The sequence below is a fragment of the Carettochelys insculpta genome, chromosome 19, assembly GCF_033958435.1.
Source record: "Carettochelys insculpta isolate YL-2023 chromosome 19, ASM3395843v1, whole genome shotgun sequence".
Lineage (NCBI taxonomy): Eukaryota > Metazoa > Chordata > Testudines > Carettochelyidae > Carettochelys > Carettochelys insculpta.
Window position 1 is genome coordinate 5,351,774 of NC_134155.1, and position 20,702 is coordinate 5,372,475.

The 20,702-nt window shown below is 44.6% G+C and overlaps 2 protein-coding genes across 3 annotated transcripts in view; both read left to right on the plus strand.

The window, feature by feature from the left end:
- DOC2B (double C2 domain beta) overlaps positions 1-10,363 on the plus strand; it is a 162,134-nt gene extending 151,771 nt beyond the window's left edge. Inside the window, exons 7-9 of one of the 2 annotated variants that reach the window (XM_075013832.1) lie at positions 5,292-5,373; positions 6,390-6,486; positions 7,816-10,363. In XM_075013832.1, coding sequence (XP_074869933.1) covers positions 5,292-5,373; positions 6,390-6,486; positions 7,816-7,952 — 316 coding nt within the window. In that variant the 3' untranslated portion in view covers positions 7,953-10,363. Of the gene's footprint in view, positions 1-5,291; positions 5,374-6,389; positions 6,487-7,782 lie in introns of both variants that reach the window. The other variant, XM_075013834.1, reaches the window with a different exon arrangement.
- A 5,762-nt stretch (positions 10,364-16,125) lies between these two features.
- Positions 16,126-20,494, plus strand: LOC142023120 (pinopsin-like). Its single transcript, XM_075013733.1, has 5 exons — positions 16,126-16,474; positions 17,793-17,975; positions 18,645-18,790; positions 19,076-19,315; positions 20,354-20,494. Exons 1-5 carry the CDS (start codon positions 16,126-16,128, stop codon positions 20,492-20,494), a joined length of 1,059 nt encoding a protein of 352 aa, XP_074869834.1.
- The last annotated feature ends 208 nt before the right edge of the window (positions 20,495-20,702 follow it).

Consider the following 20,702-nt stretch of genomic DNA (forward strand, 5'->3'; position numbering starts at 1 on the left):
TTCAGATGTGTTTTGTGGCTGTTCTGATTCTTTTCCATGTTGCTGCTTCAGCTTTTGGTGGTTTCTCTGCTGTGCTTGTGCCCTGCTAGACTCAACTGTGAAATCACTGTCTGAGAGATGCTTTTATAAACTCCCAGAATGCTTCATTTCAGGGCTTTGTGGCTGCAAAATGGCTGTTAAGCTCATAATATATTACTTATTAATAAGAATATCAATGCTAAGCAATGGCTGAGGCACTCGTTGGAATCAATCTTGTACAGTGATTTTTATCCCACAAAGGAAGTGTGCTGGGTCCCACAAGGTGGTCTTGTTATAGTAATTGAAGCGGGGCGGTAGTTGCTGTAGTCAACATTACAAGAGTAAATATCTTTACAGTTAAGGCTCTCAAAGCTCTTTGCAGGACCCTGACATGGAAATGCAGCCACCTGTGGGGTGCAGGGGAGCAGATGGCTCACACAAGACAGCATAACAGAAATGTTGGCCTATGACACAAGTGACAAGTTCCATCCCTTCTCAGAATGGGGTTTTTTAATTTCCTTGTCTCCACTATCTTTTATTTTCTATTAACTTTTTACTTATTTTAATCATTCAAGTACAGAAAGACAAACAGCAAATTTTACATAAATTTCTCATAATGCAAACTTATACTGACCATGTGCTATCTTACCTTAGCTATATTCAAAACTTGTAATTTTATATATAATATGAATGGTTAAAATATAAAACAAAACAGCAGTCATGTAGCACTATAAAGACTAACAAAATAATGTATTAGGTGATGAGCTTTCATGGGGCAGACCCACTTCTTCAGCTCTGCAAAGCTCATCACCTAATACATTATTTTGTTAGTCTTTAAAGTGCTACATGACTGCTGTTTTGTTTTGTGAAGGCACAGACTAACACAGCTACCTCTCTGTGACCAGTTGCAATATAAATTGTTTATATTACACAATTTACAAACAGTATATGTTTATAAAATATAACTAGTTAAAGTAAATATATTAAAATAAAAAGCAGAAGCACAATTAGATGTGGAATCTTCTGCGACAAAAAACAAGTGTCTATGTTATAACTAAGAGAATTACAGTGTGTTAATTCGGCATTTATTTCAGCACTTTCTGGTGGGGAGATAGGGTGTGCTGTCACACACCTCTCTTCCAGCCCTGGCAAAGGACTTTCAAATGTTTAGTGCCTCACCACATCTGCATCTCACTACCTTCTAAGTGTTATCCCTCCCAGGTAAGAATTTGTCCTTTCTTCACCAAAGGGAGACAGGGGCTCCTTGCTCCCTACTTAATTAGTGCCTGACTGGCAGACTGCCTTGTTTTCTGTTATAAAGCCGTGCCATTTTCGCAGTGGCGTTCCTTGCCAGGCCCTTTCTAGCTGTGACAACTACAAGCAATTAAAGAAGAGCATGTGGAGCAGAGATGCCAGTTTCGTAAGCCAGTGGCATGTGATTAGTTAGCTTCCTCATTCCTCAGGGCACATTCCATCAGGACAGAAGAGGTTTACTTCTGTGAAGTTTTACTTTCCGATCTCTAATTGAGAAAAACTCGTGGCTGCAGGATTTTGTTCCTCCAAAAAAATGCTCTGAACCAGGATACATAAAATGGTCTTTAGGCTGAACTTTCACCTAGCTGTATTAGCAGGAGCGTTGTAAGCAAGAATGAGAATTATTTTTTCTACTTTACTCCGTGCTAATAAGGCCTGACTTCATTTTGTCCAGTTCTGGGTGCCTCATTTCAAGAAGGAGGTGGGCAAGTTGGAAAAAGTCCAGGAAAGAGCAACAAAAATGATTAAAAATCTAGAAAACATGACCTATAAGAAAAAGTTGAAAAAATTTCATTTGTTTGATTGGCCATTTTCTGTCTAAAACTGGTGCAGCAAAGAGGGGTGTGATCGCAGTTTTCAAATACATACAAGGTTGTTAAAAGGAGGAGAATGAAAAATTGTTCTCATTAGCCTCTGAGAATAACAAGAAACAATGTGTTTAAACTATAAGGAGGGAGGCTTAAGGTGGACAATTGGAAAAACTTCCTTATTGTCAAGAGGGTTAAACACTGGACTAAATTGCGTGGTGGGGTTGTGGAATCTCCACCTTTGGAACAGGTTAGATAAACACCTGTCAGGAATGGTCTAGTTATAACTTAAGTGCAGGACTGACTAGATGGTCTACTGCGGTCTTTTCCAGTCCGACATGACCATATAGCCAAGCCCTTATGTCTAAGTAACATGTACTCTTTTGAAAACTCCCTCCCCCACTTAAGATGCCAGTCTAGGCTTTGTCAGTGCTACTGCAATAAGTTGGATTAAGTTACGCTATGCCAGCTATGTGAATAACGTAGCTGGAGTCAATGTAGCTTAGGTCAATTTAGCTACTTCACACCACACTGCATCAAGGGGAGACCATCCTGTTGACTTAATCTTCTCATTCCAGTGGAGTACCCAAATTGACTGAAGAGCACTCTGTGCTCGATTTAGCAGGTCTTCACTCGACCCAATAAATCAACACATGCTGTACCAGTCACAGCGGTGTTGATTCCTAGTAAGTGCTGATGTGGCCTGAGGCATTGTCTACACTCAAAAGTTTTGCCAGAATAGCCATGTCAGCTGGGAGTGTGAAAAAGATCACTTCTCTTGCTAAGATGGTTATGCCCAAGCCTGCTGACACTGCGGGAGGGGCGAGGGGGCAAAGAGAACACCTAACTCTGGGGCCTAGCAAGTCAAAGGGGCATGGGGTTCCTGGCTGCTGGTACTGCGCCAGTATTGGCAGCTGGAGCCCCAGACCCTTTAAATTGCTGCCAGAGCTCCCAATGGTGCACTCTGGTTGATACTGGAGGGAGGCGGTGCAGAGGGCTGGCTGCCGTGGCCCTGCCCTTTTCTACCCCATCTTCCCAAAGGCCCCGTGAGTCTGTTGACTCACCTGGTTATGCCAGCAAATCCCCCAGTATAGACTCTCATACCAGAAAAATGTCCTTTTTCTAGAACTGTGTATTTCACTCAAAAACTGGTATAAGCTTTACCAGCAAAATTAACTCTTCAGCGGGTATAAATTCTCTCTCCATAGGCCAGTGTAGCTGTACCAATGTACTTGTACAATAAACTGTTTCTCGTGTAGACCAGGCCTGAGAAAATGAGACTCCCAAGAGCTTCAGAAAAGATAAAATGGTTGTATGAAGATGCAGATCCAGAGAGTCAGTGCTCTCTCCCTGCACAGTAAATGGAGCAATGGGAATATGTGCATTTTACAGAGCAATAAAATGTCTGGGTGTGTGCTGCTGCTTTTCCCTTTGGAGTAGTAGTCAGGATATAATTAATACAGTCCATGAGGAAAACACCCCTCTGCTTTGGTAGCCTTCCTGGTAAATCATAGGGGAAAATGACACCCCTGTAGTCCAGCATGAGTTCCATTTGGGTTTTAAATCTGTATCTTTCTGAAGATGACTTGACTTCCCCTTCAATACAAATTGATTAGTGCCTGGTTTATCTGTAGCCTTGCTGCGGGGTGGGAGCTCCGATAGTATGTTATTTCTAATCAGCTGTGCACAGGCTATAGGGGTGCAGGTGAAGGGGCCCACAACTAATGTGGCTTAACTTTAGATTCTACTGTGGAATTCGATCCCTGAATTTCCTCTGCCAAGTACTGGGGTAGCCATGCATGCTGACTGGTGCTCATGTGCTGATCCCTATCCAAGGGCAGGCTCTCCCCCGCCCCAAACACCCTTCCATTACTGGAATGCCCAAAAGGCTGTTATAAAGTGATGCACACCCAAAACAAGGCTCTTGCTGCTAGGATTTTTTGACCCAAAGCTAAGGATACATAAATCCCCACATACCCCTGGTAAAGGTAGCTTTATGCCACTTCTGAGCCCTGGCAGGAGCTTCTTAGTAGCAGCAGAGTCTTTGTGGGCTGGAAACCACAGAAGGGGCCATACCTGGCTCCTTACCTGGGGCACATACACATCTTTAAGGTGCCACTGGACTTCTTGTTTTTGCTGAAAAAGACTAACACAGCTACCTCTCTGAAAACTGAGAAGAATGTGAGCAATGTTAGCTTTATTCTTTGACTTTGATGTCATCTTCAAGTGTTGATCTGGTAGTGATGTTAGTACAGCAATCAGTCAAATTTCTATGCAAAATGTTTTCTGCTTTTTACTTAATTGCTTTTTATGAATGGGAGTGTGGCTCATAAAAATAAATCCTTGGTTTTTTCAAGTGCTCATTGGCTACAGCTGCATATTCTCCAAAGTAACATAATTCCCTGTTTGTTACCACACAGTCATTTTGGCAGTTGCCTATTGTGCTAACACAAACAGTAGATTATGGCTTCAGGGCATGAATAAGAAGCAAGAGCTGTTAGAAAAATATGCTGTTTTCTTGCATAAAGGCTAAACATGAGTGAGATACAGAAAACATGAGAGGAAATCAGAACTGCTTTTAAAGGGCCAGTGTCAACTTGAAACTATACTTAGCTCTTTTGAATCTTAGAAGCTTTCAGGTCCAACACCTTCCCCACCCACTACAACTTGATTTTTCTTTGTTCTGTTGCTGTGTGAAACACACGAGTAAACAGCTGGACAAACTACACACAAAGTGCTGTCCCCTGCATTTTTTTCCACTATTCTTTGTAAATGTGAGTTGAGATGATGCTTGTAACATTAGTAGATAAATGACAGTGCAGGCAGTAGTATTAATAGTATTTCCTTAGAAGGCACCCTGACAAGTGCTGATGTCTTCTTTCTCATTCATCACATATTCTTGGTACTCTACTGGTACGTGGACTAGCACTCTGCTCTGGAACTTGGGGATGTACGGCTAACTGGGATTTAAAGCAGCATTTCTGGAGTCAGCAACTACTCAGATTGCAAAGCACACTTGTGTAGCGCATGCAGCTCTAGTGGCCTCTAGGGACTGGAGAGGGGTATAACCATGGCAATGACAGTGTTTATAATAGCATGCAGACAGCTATTCAGCATGAGATGGAGCAGAGACCATAGTTTTAATGTGAGAGGCCAACATGCTGCTTTCCTCTGCTGCAACGACTTTCGCTGAAGGAGCTGGCAGAACCTTAAGCACAGTAGGTAAGAAATAAAACCCCTGTATTACAGAAGAAGAAGCCATAGAGCAAGGCAGGTCAGTAGTTTACTCATGGTCACAGGTGAGACACCGGCAGAGTTGGGAATACAACTCAGCTGACAGATGGGAACAACTCAGGTCAGGCTTGTAAAAAAGATGCGGACTGTCAGCTAGATGGCCAAATGTTCTGACCAAGTTCTTTGTTATAATTACAGCTACTTGAAACCAGATGAGGACAAGAAATCAAAGCACAAGACAGCAGTGAAAAAGAAAACGCTAAACCCTGAATTCAATGAGGTACTCTTGCATCATACTGATACTGGATTTAGTAGCTGCAAAAATGCTGCTCTCACTGATGAGTGCCTCACTCATCAAAGTGCTAGGCCTAACATCTCATCAGTTTTCCTTGCTGTGGGACAGCCATTCGTGCTTTGTCTGTGCTTGCCCTTCTAAATACTTCTCTTACAATCTCAGCAGTGAATAACCATCCTTATCCCAATCTCCTTTTGCATATTTCATCACTGTTACACGAGAATTTCCCTGGCCCAGAAAACAAGTGAGACCAAAGGGCGTATGCAACGAGCCCAGCAAACAGACACTACAGTAGACTTCCGAGTTACATGAGGGTTGTGCTCCTGCACACCCTTGCATAACTCAAATTTCACACAAGTCGGGGGGGAGCCGGGAACCAAGTGGCATCCTGGCTCCTGGCTTCCCTGGGCTTGCAGGAGTTGGGAAACTGACCAGTGCACCAGCTGCCTGGCTCCCTATCACACTGGGAGCCAGCTGCGGCTTCTCCCTGGCTTCCCACAGCTGGGGGAAGCTGGGGAGTAGCTGCGGTGGTACAGCTGTCTGTCTGCCCAGCTTCCCCACAGCTGGGGGAGCCAGACGGGCAGACAGCCACAGCAGAGCAGCTTCTCCCCAGCTTCCCCTAGCTGGGGGAGCTGGGGGCTAGAGCGAGGAGGAGCTGCGCTCCCGCCAGCCCCTGGGAACCCCAGGATTTCAACTTGTGCTTAACTCAGATTAATGCAAGTTAAGTACGAATTGAAATTGCATATTTCAGGATTTACTGTGCTCTTCATTCACTAACTCCTAAGCGCCAAATGCTTCAGTCCCTGGCCTACCACTCCTTGGTTCTACTCAGCTGGCGTGACCCTGCAAGCCACTCAGTCCTGTTAAATTGCGCCTTCAAACTGTCCACCTTGCTGTAGCTTACCAGCATTTTCTGTGGAACCACATTGCACTGTGCTATCATAGCTAGAGTGCTGATAACAACATGTTGCCACCTGAATTGGGTCTCTTCTACCCAACAGGAATTTTGTTATGAGATAAAGCACGGTGACCTGGCAAAGAAGACCTTAGAAGTCACTGTATGGGATTATGACATTGGAAAATCAAATGATTTTATTGGTAAGTAAGATGCTTTTGAAATAAGTTTAAAGCTGCTTTGGGCTTGGGTCCTTCAACATTAATCCACTAAGGACTTGTCTGTATGAGTACCTAGCTGGTGACATGACAAGTTGAAATCTAGCGCACACTGGCCTGCCTTCATGGCTCCTGCTGCCACACACACAAATTCTGTTGTACACTTTGCTACCTGGCTTTGAAATGGAAGCCCAATAAAGTGCCCCAGGGAACTCATGCAGCAGGCAGGTGTAACTCTCCGCTGTGCTGGCTGGCCATGAATTAAGTGTTCATGTAGACAAGCCCTTACACTCAGTTCTCACTTGCCACACTCTTGTAGGAATCTGACGAAGTGGGTCTTTGCCCACGAAAACTTATGCTCCAAAAATCTGTTTGTCCATAAGGTGCCACAGGAGTGCTTGTTGTTTTTGCAGATACAGACTAACATGGCTACCCCTCCGATACTTGCCTCCTATAGGGTGAACCCAGCCCCCCTCTGCCTGGATTTTTAAAGCCATTTCTTCTGAAAGCCAGAGATGAGTGAAAGTGGAGGCTTAATATATCTTTTTTGAATGCAAAGGCTTCAAACCACCTTTGCAGGATGTAGACGTCATTTTGTTTTGTGGCCATCATAATTTGTAGTCAAGAGGAGTTCATTACTTTTGGACTCAGAGGGTCGTTCACAGTCCCTCTCTGGGCCATCCTTTAAAAAGGACAGGCTGTTCCAGCTTCATTTTTTCTCCTCTGAGCATAGATTACTTTGGCATGTGATTTAACTGACTGTCCTTTTCTCAGGCAGATCCTAGCCCAACACCTCCCTCCACGCTAAGGGACATGTTAGATCAAGATGGATACTTTTAGTGCAACAAATTAAAGAAATAAATAAATTGAAGTTTGACATTGCTGGGGGAATAGAGGGGGAGACGGTGCCATGAAGGCAGCATGGGACAAAGCCAACCCCATTAACAGTGCTTGAGAGATGTACTCCATCCTCCACACCCAGCATTAATTGGGTGGGGCCAGGAAAATCTAGCCAGGAAGCTTTTATATCCCCAGTGATTGTGCCTGCTAGTAGCTGCCCCCAGCCATCCATACTACAGAAAAGAAAATGTATCTGTGGGAGAGGGGATGAGTGAAGACTCTCCTTGCCACTTGCCCCGCTCACCATTTCCAGTAGCTACCAACGAACATGGGAAACTTTGCAACGTCACACTGTGTGCATCTCACTGGATGGCTGAGCACGTGTCAGTAACAAGACTTCTCTGTCTGTCTTTACTGACACAGTTTGGCTTATCTCTACAGGAATGAGCTGATTGTCCCTCTCTCTGTGTTAAGGTGGAGTAGTGCTAGGAATTAACGCCAAAGGCGAGCGGCTGAAACACTGGTTTGATTGCCTGAAAAACAAGGACAAGAAAATAGAGCGCTGGCACACACTAACGAATGAGCTGCCAGGGGCCATCCTCAGCGATTGACCCTAAAGACAAGCCAAGAACCTTGAAGATAGCACAGCTCTCTCACAACCAGAATCAGGAACAAGTCATGCCTTTGGACTTCTAGTTTACTTACTACTTAAAAGGGATATTAAGTCAGCAAGAAAGAGTGGCTTAAATTCCAACTGTTGGTCAGACTGCAGGGAAATACCACTGAAGAAGACAAATTTGCTTTTCTTGGTTAAGAGGGAGTGACCCCCTTGGGTTTTCTCAGAGGTGTCTCTGAGCACCCCATCTCTCCAATACACACACACACACAGAGTCCATTGAGAAAACACTGGCCTGCATGCACTAGAATTGTGATATTTGGTAACTATTTGATATACTGAATTATCTTCTTGCTGCCTTGCAAAATGAATGGATCACTTTTTGTTTGTGTTGCTAATATGAGCAAAAAGCATAGAACTATTTTACTAAGGCAACTGTGTCTCATTTCTGGTTGTCAATTTCTGTGGTTTGGGCCTGAACAATCTTTATGCATTTAAACCTCACCTTTTGGAATGATTGTGTTCTCCAATAATCTGTGAGGACTGTTTGCTTTTCTTTTCAGAAATGTAACGCTTGTCCTGTCTGATAGTCTATATGAAGTATATCAGTATGCTAAAAGGGCTGTGCAGCTATAAAAGGCAATAGCTTCCTTATGTAAGCCCACCTGGGAATAGTATCAGGCACTCACAGCCATAATACAAGGCTTCACTTTTGTTAAGAGAAGTCTTGATAGATCAGAAAATCAACAGACCATTCCATTCCCACACTTACTCTTGTTCTATTACAGTGGGACTTCACACTAGCACTTCCATGCAGCTGCTATTTTTAGGAAACCATGAATCTGCCTTTCTTCCAGTCAACCACACAACTGGTTTAACAGGACTTTGCCACTGAAATGTACTTTCAGATTTTACTTTTAGTTCAGACATTTCATTCTGGTTAGTGAGAATGAACAGAACTCCTGAAGACTTGCTACAAGCTAGAAGGGCAAGAGGAAGCAGACTTGAGGCTATAGTAAATGCAGTGGGTCAAATCCTACCTTTGGTTATATGCACATAACCTTCATGGACGCCAGTGGTCATTGCATATGTGCAATGGACAGAGAATTATGCTTTGTCTTTTCTTTTATTTAGCATTCTTAACTGTGTATATAACTCTGACTCCCCAGGTAACTTGGTTAGCCATTGCCCTCTACAAAGCTTTGCTTTGTATCCAGGCTGGTTTTGGTCAATGGGAATTTGGCCCTGATTTTGCCCTACTCCTGTCAGTTGTAATTTTATGGGAGCCATAGTCACTCCATAGTGAACTTGTCTCTTGCACATTCCAAATCTGCATTTGTGAGAGGCATCCAGTCTAATAAAAAGGTGATTCTCTATCAAACACACAGCTTCCAAACCAAAATTCTCTACTCTATCACTCATGCAACATACACTGGATCAAAGTTTCCTCTTTCCCCTTCATTAACCACACTGTTCTGGTTTCCTATCTTCAAGATGGTTCAGAGGTTTTTTGCAAACACAGGAAGTCAAACCAACCGCAAAATGCTGCATGTTGTCAGAATTTTTAGACCCCATTAACCCAAGCATTACTGAAAAGGTCCATAGTTACATTCAGTCTTTGCTCTCTACTACGCAGCAGTAGTTCATAACGTGTATTTTTGGGCTGAAGATCACTTTTTGGGATCACGCAGATCCATTTAGACCTACATTTATTTTTCAAAGTTATAATAATAGTACACCTTGTTAGATGTGGAAACCTTCTTAGGATATTTTTAACAATGTAATATAGTGAATTATGCAGCTGTGCATGAATTTTATTTGAATGCCAACAGTGTGTCAAGTTAGACGATCTCACCAATTCTCTCTTGTCCATGTATGTTACTGTTCCAGCACTTGAAAATATAACAGGATGTTTAGGGCCTGATGGCAGAAGTCCTGAGCCCCCCCATGGCTCTCACTGAAGTCTATGGGAGCTGCATGTGTTCAACAACTCTGATAATGAGGCTCGTAGAATGAGCAGGAATAATGGAAACTCTCTTTTTGTCAAAGTTGTTTTAAAAGAACCAGTTGTTTCAGCATATATTTTGCCATAACACTAGTTTATGCCTAACGTGGAGTGAGACATAATATATGAATTTTTTCATTTTTTATTGAAGTCTTTTTTAACTGGACTGTATATATAAATTGCATGCAAGATGGTTGTTGTCATGCAAGAACTTGTTAAATGTTTGATACCAATGTTTTGCTACAAGGTGAAGGCTGCAGTAATTGTCCTTAACTGCATCCTACAAAAATTTTGTATTTCAGTGTTATCTATGTGTACTTTTTGTTGGATTTGTTAATATTTATAAACAGAACCCAAAATAAAAAGAAAAAAGGTGAATTCTAAAGGTTCAGCTTTTAAGTCTCCCCCAATTTGTACAGTAATCAGATGCTCAGTCCGCTATGCCACATTTTAAATGCTTAGATGGTAAAATGACAATGAATATGACACAACTTTCATTTCCTTTGAGACTGTGTCAGATTTCACAGGCGCTAGATGGATCACTTACAATTTTATGCACTTTTTTAATTGTCTAAACTTTTCTGAGCAGTTCAGGGGCAATAAAATCGCTCAGTGGCAGCTGATTCTACCTACAAAAATTGTATTATTTTACCCATTGTAAAACAAGCACCAAATCCTGCTTGTTTTATTCATTTGTAAGCCTGCAGAAGTCAGTTGAGTGAAGAACAGGCTCCGGCTACCAGTATGTAAGGGGGACAGTGTTGGAATGTTACAAGTGCACCACTGAAAAGTGCTAATGATTTACTTCCTTAGGATCATTTTACAAGACAAACCGACACCTGATAGAACCTTAGTCGGTGTGTACACCACACAGCTTTTAGCAACAAGGCTGCGTTAACACAGCCTTTGTGCTACAAGTCAGCTTGTGTGAACATTGTTGGCACTTCTGTTGACAAAATACTTCCACTCAGTGACAGGAGTTTCACTTTGCTGACAGCAAAGCGCTCCCACCGACAAAGCTGCATTCACACTTTCACTTTCTGCAGCAAAAGTTTAGTCAATCAAGTTCAGGTATAGCCCTACCTTAGCCTATGTCTACACTAGAATTTTGTTGACAAACTCCATGGACCATCCCCATTCCCAAGGTGTTCTGTTGACAGTAAATTGACAGAATGTGGCACTTCCATCAACAGCATTCTGCCCCACTCCCCCATGAGGCAGAATGCCTCTGTCAACAGAAAGCTGCTCTGGATGGTTCGACAGATCACTCGAGTGTAGACATCGCCCCAGAATAGCTAGTGGCTGTGAGATTACAATGAGCCACTGGTGTCACAAAGGCTACATCTACCCTAGCCCCTTTCTTTTCAAAAGAGACATGGTAATGAGCGAGGTCAGAAGCTGCTGATGAGATGCTGCTATGAATATGCAGCATCTCATTAGCATAATGGCAGCCATGGCCATTTGAAAGTGTCACTTTCAAATCGCATGCTGTGCATGTAGCTAGGGTCCTTTCAAGAGGACACCCCCCCGCCCCTGGCCACGGACTTTGAAAGCCCCATCTTCCTTTTTGGTGTTAGGAATAAGGGGCTTTCAAAGACTGAGGGGTCCCTTCGAAAGGCCCTGTCTACAAGGACAGCGTGCGATTCAAAAGCAGCTCTTTCAAAAGGCTGCAGCTGCCATTATGCTAATGAGGTGCTGCATATTCATATCAGCATCTCCTTAGCATCTTCTGCCCTCACTCATTACCATGCCCCTTTCAAAAAAGAGGGGCTACTGTGGCTGTAGCGGAAGAGTTATGACTCCATGTGGAGGAGAATCAGCTGGAACAGATGCCCTAGCAACAGAGAGGTAGTTCCTAGTGGGGGAAATCAGAGTTGCAGAAGTAAAGCCATGAGCAGAGTTAGTGAATTGATTTTTGAAGTCTGCATTTTAATCTCAGTTCTGCCAGTGGCCTGTGGTGTGGCCTTGGGCAGCATCACTGAGCTGCTCTGCCTGTGCTTCCCTAGCTATAAAATGGGGATATTTATCTACTTCACTGGGACATTGTGGGGCTTGTACATTGCTTTGAAAATTGAAAGCACTACAAATGCAGGGAAAACCCAGCGTGAGGGTGAGGGGCTTCCCTTAGTGTCACTAACAGGATTTATTTAGTACCATTAGCAGGGAGCTATTTTAAAATGACTATGTCTGCTGAAGGTGTGTGTCAGGTGTGTGTTTGTGTTCGTTTGGTTTTTTTTTAAAAATTGATACACCACCTTCTGTGGCTCTTAAGAAGAGTGATAAATAATATTTCCAATACGCTTCAAGGACTGCAATGACAAATTTGTGACTTTCCTGTGCAAATGAAAGCTACGTAAATGAGCATGGAAATGTTGCTGAAGCCATTTTATACAAAAGATGAGATTACAGTCAGCTGTGGCATTCCACTTTGAGCTGAGTATGGAAATTTAGATGATTTATTTGACAAGGGTTTTTATTCAGAGTTCAAGACGCTGAGTAGCTAAATTGGTACCAGAAGTCACGAGCCTAGTTAAAGGGTGGCATCTAGTTTAGGGAACACTGGCCTTTTTAATAGTACTAGTATTTTTTTTTTAAAGCCTGCAGCTCAAAGGATGGCAGTACCTTTGCATTTCACACGTCCTCCTAATCATCCCTAGGGTCCCTTCTCATAAATCCTTCTTTGTTACTGAATGTCAGACTACGGCTGTGTCTACACGTGCCCCAAACTTCGAAATGGCCATGCAAATGGCCATTTCGAAGTTTACTAATGAAGCGCTGAAATGCATATTCAGCGCTTCATTAGCATGCGGGCGGCAGCGGCGCTTCGAAATTGACGAGCCTTGCCGCCGCGCGGCGCATCCAGACGGGGCTCCTTTTCGAAAGGACTCCACCTTCTTCGAAGTCCCCTTATTCCCATGAGCTCATGGGAATAAGGGGACTTCGAAGAAGGTGGAGTCCTTTCGAAAAGGAGCCCCGTCTGGATGCGCCGCGCGGCGGCAAGGCTCGTCAATTTCGAAGCGCCGCTGCCGCCCGCATGCTAATGAAGCGCTGAATATGCATTTCAGCGCTTCATTAGTAAACTTCGAAATGGCCATTTGCATGGCCATTTCGAAGTTTGGGGCACGTGTAGACACAGCCTTCATGTGTTTCCCTAGCAGCATACACAGGGCCAACTTCTCAACTGCCTAGCCTAATACAAGCTATGCAATTAAATGTATACTAAAGTTGGACACTTACTTAATTCAGCTTGGTTACTCATCTCCAGTGGTTACACAGTGACTGCTTGTGTTCTGACCAAAAAAAACCAGCTCCAGCCGTAGATAAGAAATTTATGGTGATGCACAGCACTGTTAAGCTGGGTCTTGTATTCCTATTCTCTATACGTAAATAAATGAGCATTCTTTGCTTAATAGTGCTTTAAAAAAAATCAGCTGACTAACAAAGCAGTGTCTATGTTTACACAGCTGCAGCAAATGCATTTTAATTTTCTAACAGGTACTAGTGATTTTTCCAGCCAGTCACAGCATATTCCCAGTTACTAGTCAGCTCCCTAAAGTGGATATTTACTGGTGGTTTTTTGTTTTTTTTTGGCTGCGTTTTCAAATGCCAACAGACCAAATGGCTATTAGGTCCTCAAACCTTGTTTCCCTTCCCTGCCCATAGTGTCTGTTTGCCTTTTAGTGTTCAAGCCAAAGCCTGGCTTGGTTGTGGGACACTGTCATTTACTTGACTTCTCCAGATAGTACCTTAGGCCAAATGTAACACACACACCAGTAGAAGATTTTTCTCAGTTGTGTCTAATACACCTTCACACTTATGCTCTGTGACCTCCATGTTCCTCCTGAGCCTGGGGAAATGCTTAGGTCTAGACTTGCATAGTAAAATTGGTTGGCTGGCATTTTTTTTTTTTAAAGTTGCGCTCCTCTGTGTGTGTATATCAGTGTTTGGATGTCATGTCAGCTTTTTTTTGGACCGACCTTATGAAGCAGGGACGAGCATGTACTGTATTTAATGTACTTGGTTTGACTTGTCTTTTTTAACGCAATAAAAAAAATAGTAGTAAAGGCTGCAGATGAGTTGGCATATACTGGTCAAAAGCCCCTCCGGTCCACTTTGGGTAAAGTGCCCACAGACCAAAGTCCCCCACACCTATTCCTTTTTAGTAGTCACTCAGTCACATGTGAATTAATACTTTCAGGCTCAGCAAGCCTCACTGTATAGCACAGCCACTGAAAATATGTTTGAGCTCTAAAACTCACTGCGTGATTAGATCATGATGGCGTAACCTGCCATGCTGGTGACTAAGATGCGACACATGACAGGTCTTGAATTATTTAATGCAGCTTTTGCAAACTGTGAGCTTAGATTTAAGGCCACTGTAGCCTCCCCGCCCCCAGCTGCTAGCTCCTCAACTATACTTGTCAACTGCACTGTACCCATTTACATTGCTGGGGAGCCGACGCCCAGGCATAGAAGCCATTGTCCTGTGTTTTAAATGCTTATTAATAGTAATTCTGCTGTGGTAGCACCAAGGTTTGCCTCTGCCCGCCCCCGTCCTGGAACCCACTGTGCTAGGTACTGTACAAATACACAACATACAACTAAGCCCTGCTTCAGAGAAAACAACCTAAGTCCCCTGCACTATATGCCATGCTTAATCAAACCATCCAGCGAATGAGTGTGGAAACCAGCAAGGAACTGACCTGCCAGCTATGGCAAATAAAGTTGATTTATAAAAAGGTAAAGACTCAAGAAATAGCCTCTCTGGCCCTTCCATAGAGCAAAAGCATAGGCGTACTACTGCCTAAGGCACTGGCCTGGGATGCAAGGGCCCCAGGGGCCTATGGCTCTCTTTTGCCTGCTGGCCTTCAGCATGCTAGTGGAACTGTCATGGTGCCACTTTATGCTCTGCTGTAGCCTTAACTGTAAAGCAGGGCTATACAGTTACTGACCGCTGCGGCTAAGCAGCACACTATATGCTCACAGTACAATTGGGCTTTATATAAAGCCATGCTGTGTCACAGCTCCTGGCACAGAAGAATTTGTGCCACAGCACTGACATGACTGTTACAATGCGCTTTGCATAGAGCAGTCAGTGGCCACACCAATCTGCAGGGAGGGTTGTGAGGTCATAGCCAGGGCTTGAAAGTTTGGCCCAGAAGAATAAGAGCATTTGTGTGAGACTGGGCAATGCCCTCTGCAGTCCAGGGGCGTATCACTAGATGGGGACAAAAGCAAGGACTGGCACATTTACAGGCAATGGCCAAAAAAAAAACACCACCCACCAGCCTAACACACACGTCTTATTAGAATCACACAAACTGCCAAGAGCTTGGCTGGGTGCGGGCACGCAACCAAAGGGGACAGTTGCCCAGGGCCTGCTAATGTAAAAGAGTCTGGTGCGCTGGGCCACACATGGGGTTACTGCCGGGCCGGGGGGGGGCGGGGGCGGGGGCAGGGCTGCTGCCCCAGGTCCACACCTTGGTGGTGACGTCCCACACAGCCTTTGGGAGGGGCAGCAGAGTGGCCCGGGGGGTGGTTGGTGTTGGGCGAGGGCGGCAACGCAAAGTGGCACAGGCTGCTGAGCCGCTCTGGCTCCTGCCATTTTTTTTTTCAGGCCCCGCCCCCCCCAGCCGCCTGCCCCCGGGCGAAATGTTCTGTTGGGCCCAGCTCAATTGGGGGCGGGGGGGGGGGGGCGCTGTCCTGGCCACTAGATGTTAGCAGCTTACAAATTAAGCAAAAATACTATTAGCAGCCGGTGAGTAGGGCTGGCCCAGCACACTGAACCCGAACACTGCTTGCCATGCAAGTTAAATACACTGACTATGAACCCACAAAAGCGTGTGATCATCTTTATTTCACACACGCGTTTGGTGGGGATGTGGCTCTAAAAATTCTGTTTATGAAATAGTGCCAGCTGCCATTTAACTACTGGAAAAGATGCACAATCAAACCTACTCAATTAACTGATGCAGATTGCGAGTGACTCGATCCCCCCCCCTCCAAGTAAAGAGCTGATTATTTAAGAAAACAGTATTAAACCACCTTAAGCCTCTAAGCTACAGATCCTCTTTGGGGTCCCTAAGCCCCTGGCATTATAAAAAGGGTCTGCCCTGTCACCAGCTTTGTCTTTGCAGGTGTATGGGTTTTTCAGGCCCTTGAAATGCATGTTTCCAACACATCTCAGCGTCCCATGCAACACAGAACGCCCAGTACCTTTGATGGGCCTCAGTGGCCCCACCTGGCTCCCAGAAGCATCTACACTTCAGTGGCTGTTTTAATGGGCTTAGTAGTGTTTGCTGCGTCTTTTGTGAATGGTTTGGTCATTGTGGTTTCTATCGGGTACAAGAAACTCAGATCCCCACTGAACTATATCCTGGTGAATCTGGCGGTGGCTGATCTGCTGGTGACATTCTTTGGAAGCACCGTCAGTTTCGCCAACAACATCAATGGCTTCTTTGTACTTGGCAAAAGAGCGTGCGGGTTTGAAGGCTTCATGGTATCGTTAACAGGTAAGGATGTTTACAGCTGGCTAGGCTCTGTCTGCTGCTATTGCAACTGTGCTTGCGCTAGACAAGAGACCATAATAGTAACTGTGGCCCATTAGCTGTCCTTGGCCATCAAAGTCTCCCTGCCTCTTCTCAACCCATAGCCCTAAGCCAGAGCTTTACACACAATGCCGTAGTGGTTGTCATTCCATATGCTCACAGGCAAGGAAAGGCAGGGGGGCGGAGTGTGCTGTAACCCGGGGCGTACCAAATACACTGGCTGAACAGCTCGGCAGCTTTGGCTTTGGGATGCACTTAAAAACAGAAACATTTTATATCACACGTAATTTAGCGTAATACTTTAATGGCGTGTTTGCATCCCTGACCACTGCCTAGAGTGGATGGTTGGGGGCTGACGCAGCAGCATGGTCAGGCTTTTGGTGCTGGTTCTAGAAAAAGGAAGAGAGGCGCACCTATGCATTTTGCTGTGAGATACTAGGTGTGCAAGGGGCACTTGCAGGGCTGGGGGTGGTGGGGGGATTTGTGCTGCTGCCATTCCATTCCCCAAGTGGGTTATATCCAGTTTTAAAACATCTTCTATGCAGAGCTATGTGATGCACCAAATTGAGTGTCCGGGGGGGGGGGGGGGGGGGGGCGGGCGGGACACACCAGTGGAGAAATTGCATTTCAGATGCCTGCAGCTGGCAAAGCAGAGTACCACACATAGCATTACTAGGTGTTACGGCTTTCGAGTTAACTTCCCTTGAGAAGCCTGAAACCTGCCTTAGACAGTGGGATCTGTAAGTCCCAGGCAATACAGTGTGTCCTCTCAGCTCATCTAGCCCTTTGCATCCCCAGATGACTTTAGAGCAAGTTTACTAAATAAAGACCAGCAGGGCTTCTGGGTGGAATCATAAAATAACTAAGCATAATAATCCAGCTAATTCCTGGAGGACAGGTTTGCCAGAAGCGGGGAATGGGTGACGTGGTCTAGAGCACAGTATAATTAATTATCTGTTCTGTTCATGCCCTCTGAAGTACCTGGCACTGGCCATGGTTGGAAGACAGGTTACTGGGCTAGATTTAACTTTGGTCTGACCTAATATGGCCATTCTGCCATTAGTCAACCTTTTTTGCCTGCTGGCTTTGACAGTCTTTCAAGCACCTACACGACAACTGCAGCTCACTCTATATGTGCTGTTGCGTAGCCAAAACAGAAGAGCTCAGGAAATCCTGGCATTGCTGAGCTAGCTGTTAAGCACAGAAGGTTGCTAGATTATTTAATAGTGCAGCAATTCTTAATCATATTCCACACGTACTAATCACTAGTGATCTCTCTCAGGCACTGTGGGACTTTGGTCCTTGGCAATCCTGGCGTTTGAAAGGTATATTGTTATCTGCAACCCCCTAGGAGATTTCCGATTTCAACACAAACATGCGGTGATGGGCTGTGTATTCACCTGGATCTGGTCACTTCTCTGGACAGCCCCACCAACGTTAGGTTGGAGCAGCTATGTGCCAGAAGGTATGAGTGTTGCGTTCTTGCAAGGACGTATTCAAGGCTCTAGCTTCAGCAATGGTTGATGTGCACAATTTAGTCCTTAGTCACTGATGGGATTATTAATCTGGGGTGAGACCACTAGGCTTTTACCATTGCATTTGATTGTGGTTGTTCCCCCACCCCACATGCTAGCTCTCCTTGTTGTCTCGTTAAAGACACAGTTTCCTCTAACGTCATTGTTTCAAGGACAGCTGCTTAGCACAGTATACTAAGGAACATCTGTTTTCTTATTATGCATATGCTTAACACAGTGGCTGATGGAGAGAGCAGCAGAGCACCGTAGCTATTTACAGTCACTGCAGCCAGCGCTGCTCAGCAAAAATGCCTAAAGCACAGAACAAGCCTATCAAAACTTGAGTATTTAGAAGGTTATGCTATGATTATAATACATTGTGGGTTGTTTGTAAATTAATAACAATGGCACCTCCAGCAAGAAATCATCAGGGCAGATGCATGTGTTGTTCATGTGATCTGGCTGGAATCTGGAGAGCTGCTTTGGGATAACAGGCATAATTCTGAGCGAAAAGGAGCTAGTATGTGATGTTCGTGCCTTTCCCAATGAAGCCCTGATCATGCTTCAGGATTGTCCTAGCACTGGTTAAACTCTCATTGTTCTAAATCTTGTTGTTCAAGGTCTGAGAACCTCATGCGGGCCCAACTGGTACACTGGCGGCAGCAACAACAACAGTTACATCATGACTCTATTTATTACTTGCTTTATTATTCCTCTCAGTCTGATCCTCTTCTCCTATACAAATCTGCTGATGACATTACGAGCTGTAAGTACAATGGCATTTCAGTCTAGCCAGTCACATGCATTTACTGACACCACTACAGACTCAGGCTTTCACTGCAGTTTTTCATGACTGACATGAAAAATGGATCACATCACACCAAACAGGTGACTGAACAGGAAGGATACTGTAGCTAACAAGCCTGCCACACACGCCCATTTGTCCAGCAAATGTTCCCTCAGCCTAGACCATTTTATAAGAGATTATTTTCTCTGTAATGGGATGGGTGACATAATAAATAACAGGCTGTTTCCCTCACATTGCCTGCAGGTTGCCACACAACAAAAAGAATCTGCGACAACTCGGCGAGCCGAGAGGGAAGTGACAAAAATGGTGATTGCTATGGTGATGGCCTTTCTTATTTGCTGGCTGCCCTATGCCACCTTTGCCATGGTGGTGGCCACAAATAAAGACATCCCCATCCAGCCAGCTCTGGCATCACTGCCTTCATACTTCTCCAAAACAGCCACGGTTTACAACCCAATTATCTATATCTTCATGAACAAACAGGTGAGAGAATGAAGATTATCACACAGCAATTGGGGGCTTGTAGGAATAGCAGGAATGGGAGACTCTAATATAGTGTTGCGTAGCTCTCCTTTTGGGGTTCCTGTCAAATGCTAGAGCCCACAGATTGCATCTTTACAACTAGCAAGGCTAAGATATAACAACATAAAGATGGAGCTTGATTTTTCAGCCTGGACTTAACCAGAGATCCTTTTGCATATCCGCAATTGCAACTGACAACTTTGGATCATGAATGACCTGATTAAGTTTGCACCTCAAGCAGACAGATGTTTATCAATTGTCAGTGTCTGCACAGAGCAGGAAGGCACGAAACAATCTGACCTCCAAAACTAGATTTGCATTCCATGGTGGCCTTGGTATTCTCCATGCAGCCCCTCCCTTGGAGGTTTACTGCACAGAATGTAGTGCACATTATAAAGTCATGAATAGGGTGGAAAAAGTGAAGTGAGAACTGTTAGTTACCCTTTCCCACCATTAAAAAACAGGGCTCGCCTCATGAAATTAATAGGTAGAAGGTGCAATACAAATAAGTAGTATTTTTTCATGCAATGAACTTGTGGAACTCATTTCATGGTATGTAATGATGGTCAAAAATACATCTGGGACCAAAAAAAAGAACCCTAGACAAATTCATGGAGGATCAGCCCATCAATGGTCAACACGATGAGGGACATACAACCCATGCTCAGGACAACCCTGGCTGACTGATGCCAGGGTCTAAGATGGGGTGGACCTCCCCAGAAATACCCTATTCTGGACCTTCCCTCTGAAGTACTTGTACTGGCCACAGTTGGAGACAGGGATACTGGGCTAAATGAGACATTGGTCTGAGCCAACATGACAGTGCTTACGTATGTGTGCCAAATCCTCCAGGCTGCATCTCACAGGTTACAGCATCTGGGTAAAGCAAATGCCCATGTAGTAGTTTGGCATAAAGGGACATGGGGAGGTGTGTTAGTACCCTGTCTTCTTCTCTTATCTAGGATATCTGTCTGTAATGCATGTGCTTTCCCCAATTAGTTCCGGGCCTGCCTGCTGAAAATGATGTGCTGCAATCGCAACTTCTCTGGGCTGCAGAAAACCTCTCCTGCTATGCTGGGTGCCCACAAAGGCCTGGCGTCTGCCTTGGAAGGATGTGGAAATAAGGTGACCCCATCGTAACCAAGGCAGGTGCTTCTGGTACTTCAGGGAAGCATAGCAGCTGCTGGCTCCAAACACTTCATTTGGCACAAGGGGAGCGAAGAGGCTGGCTACTTTCTAACAGCCTAATTATACACCAGAAAGTAATAAAAACCTTATTTGTAGCATTCCCAGTAATAGTCACTGTACCATATTGCATCATTGTAATTTAGAAGGCAAAACCTTCAAC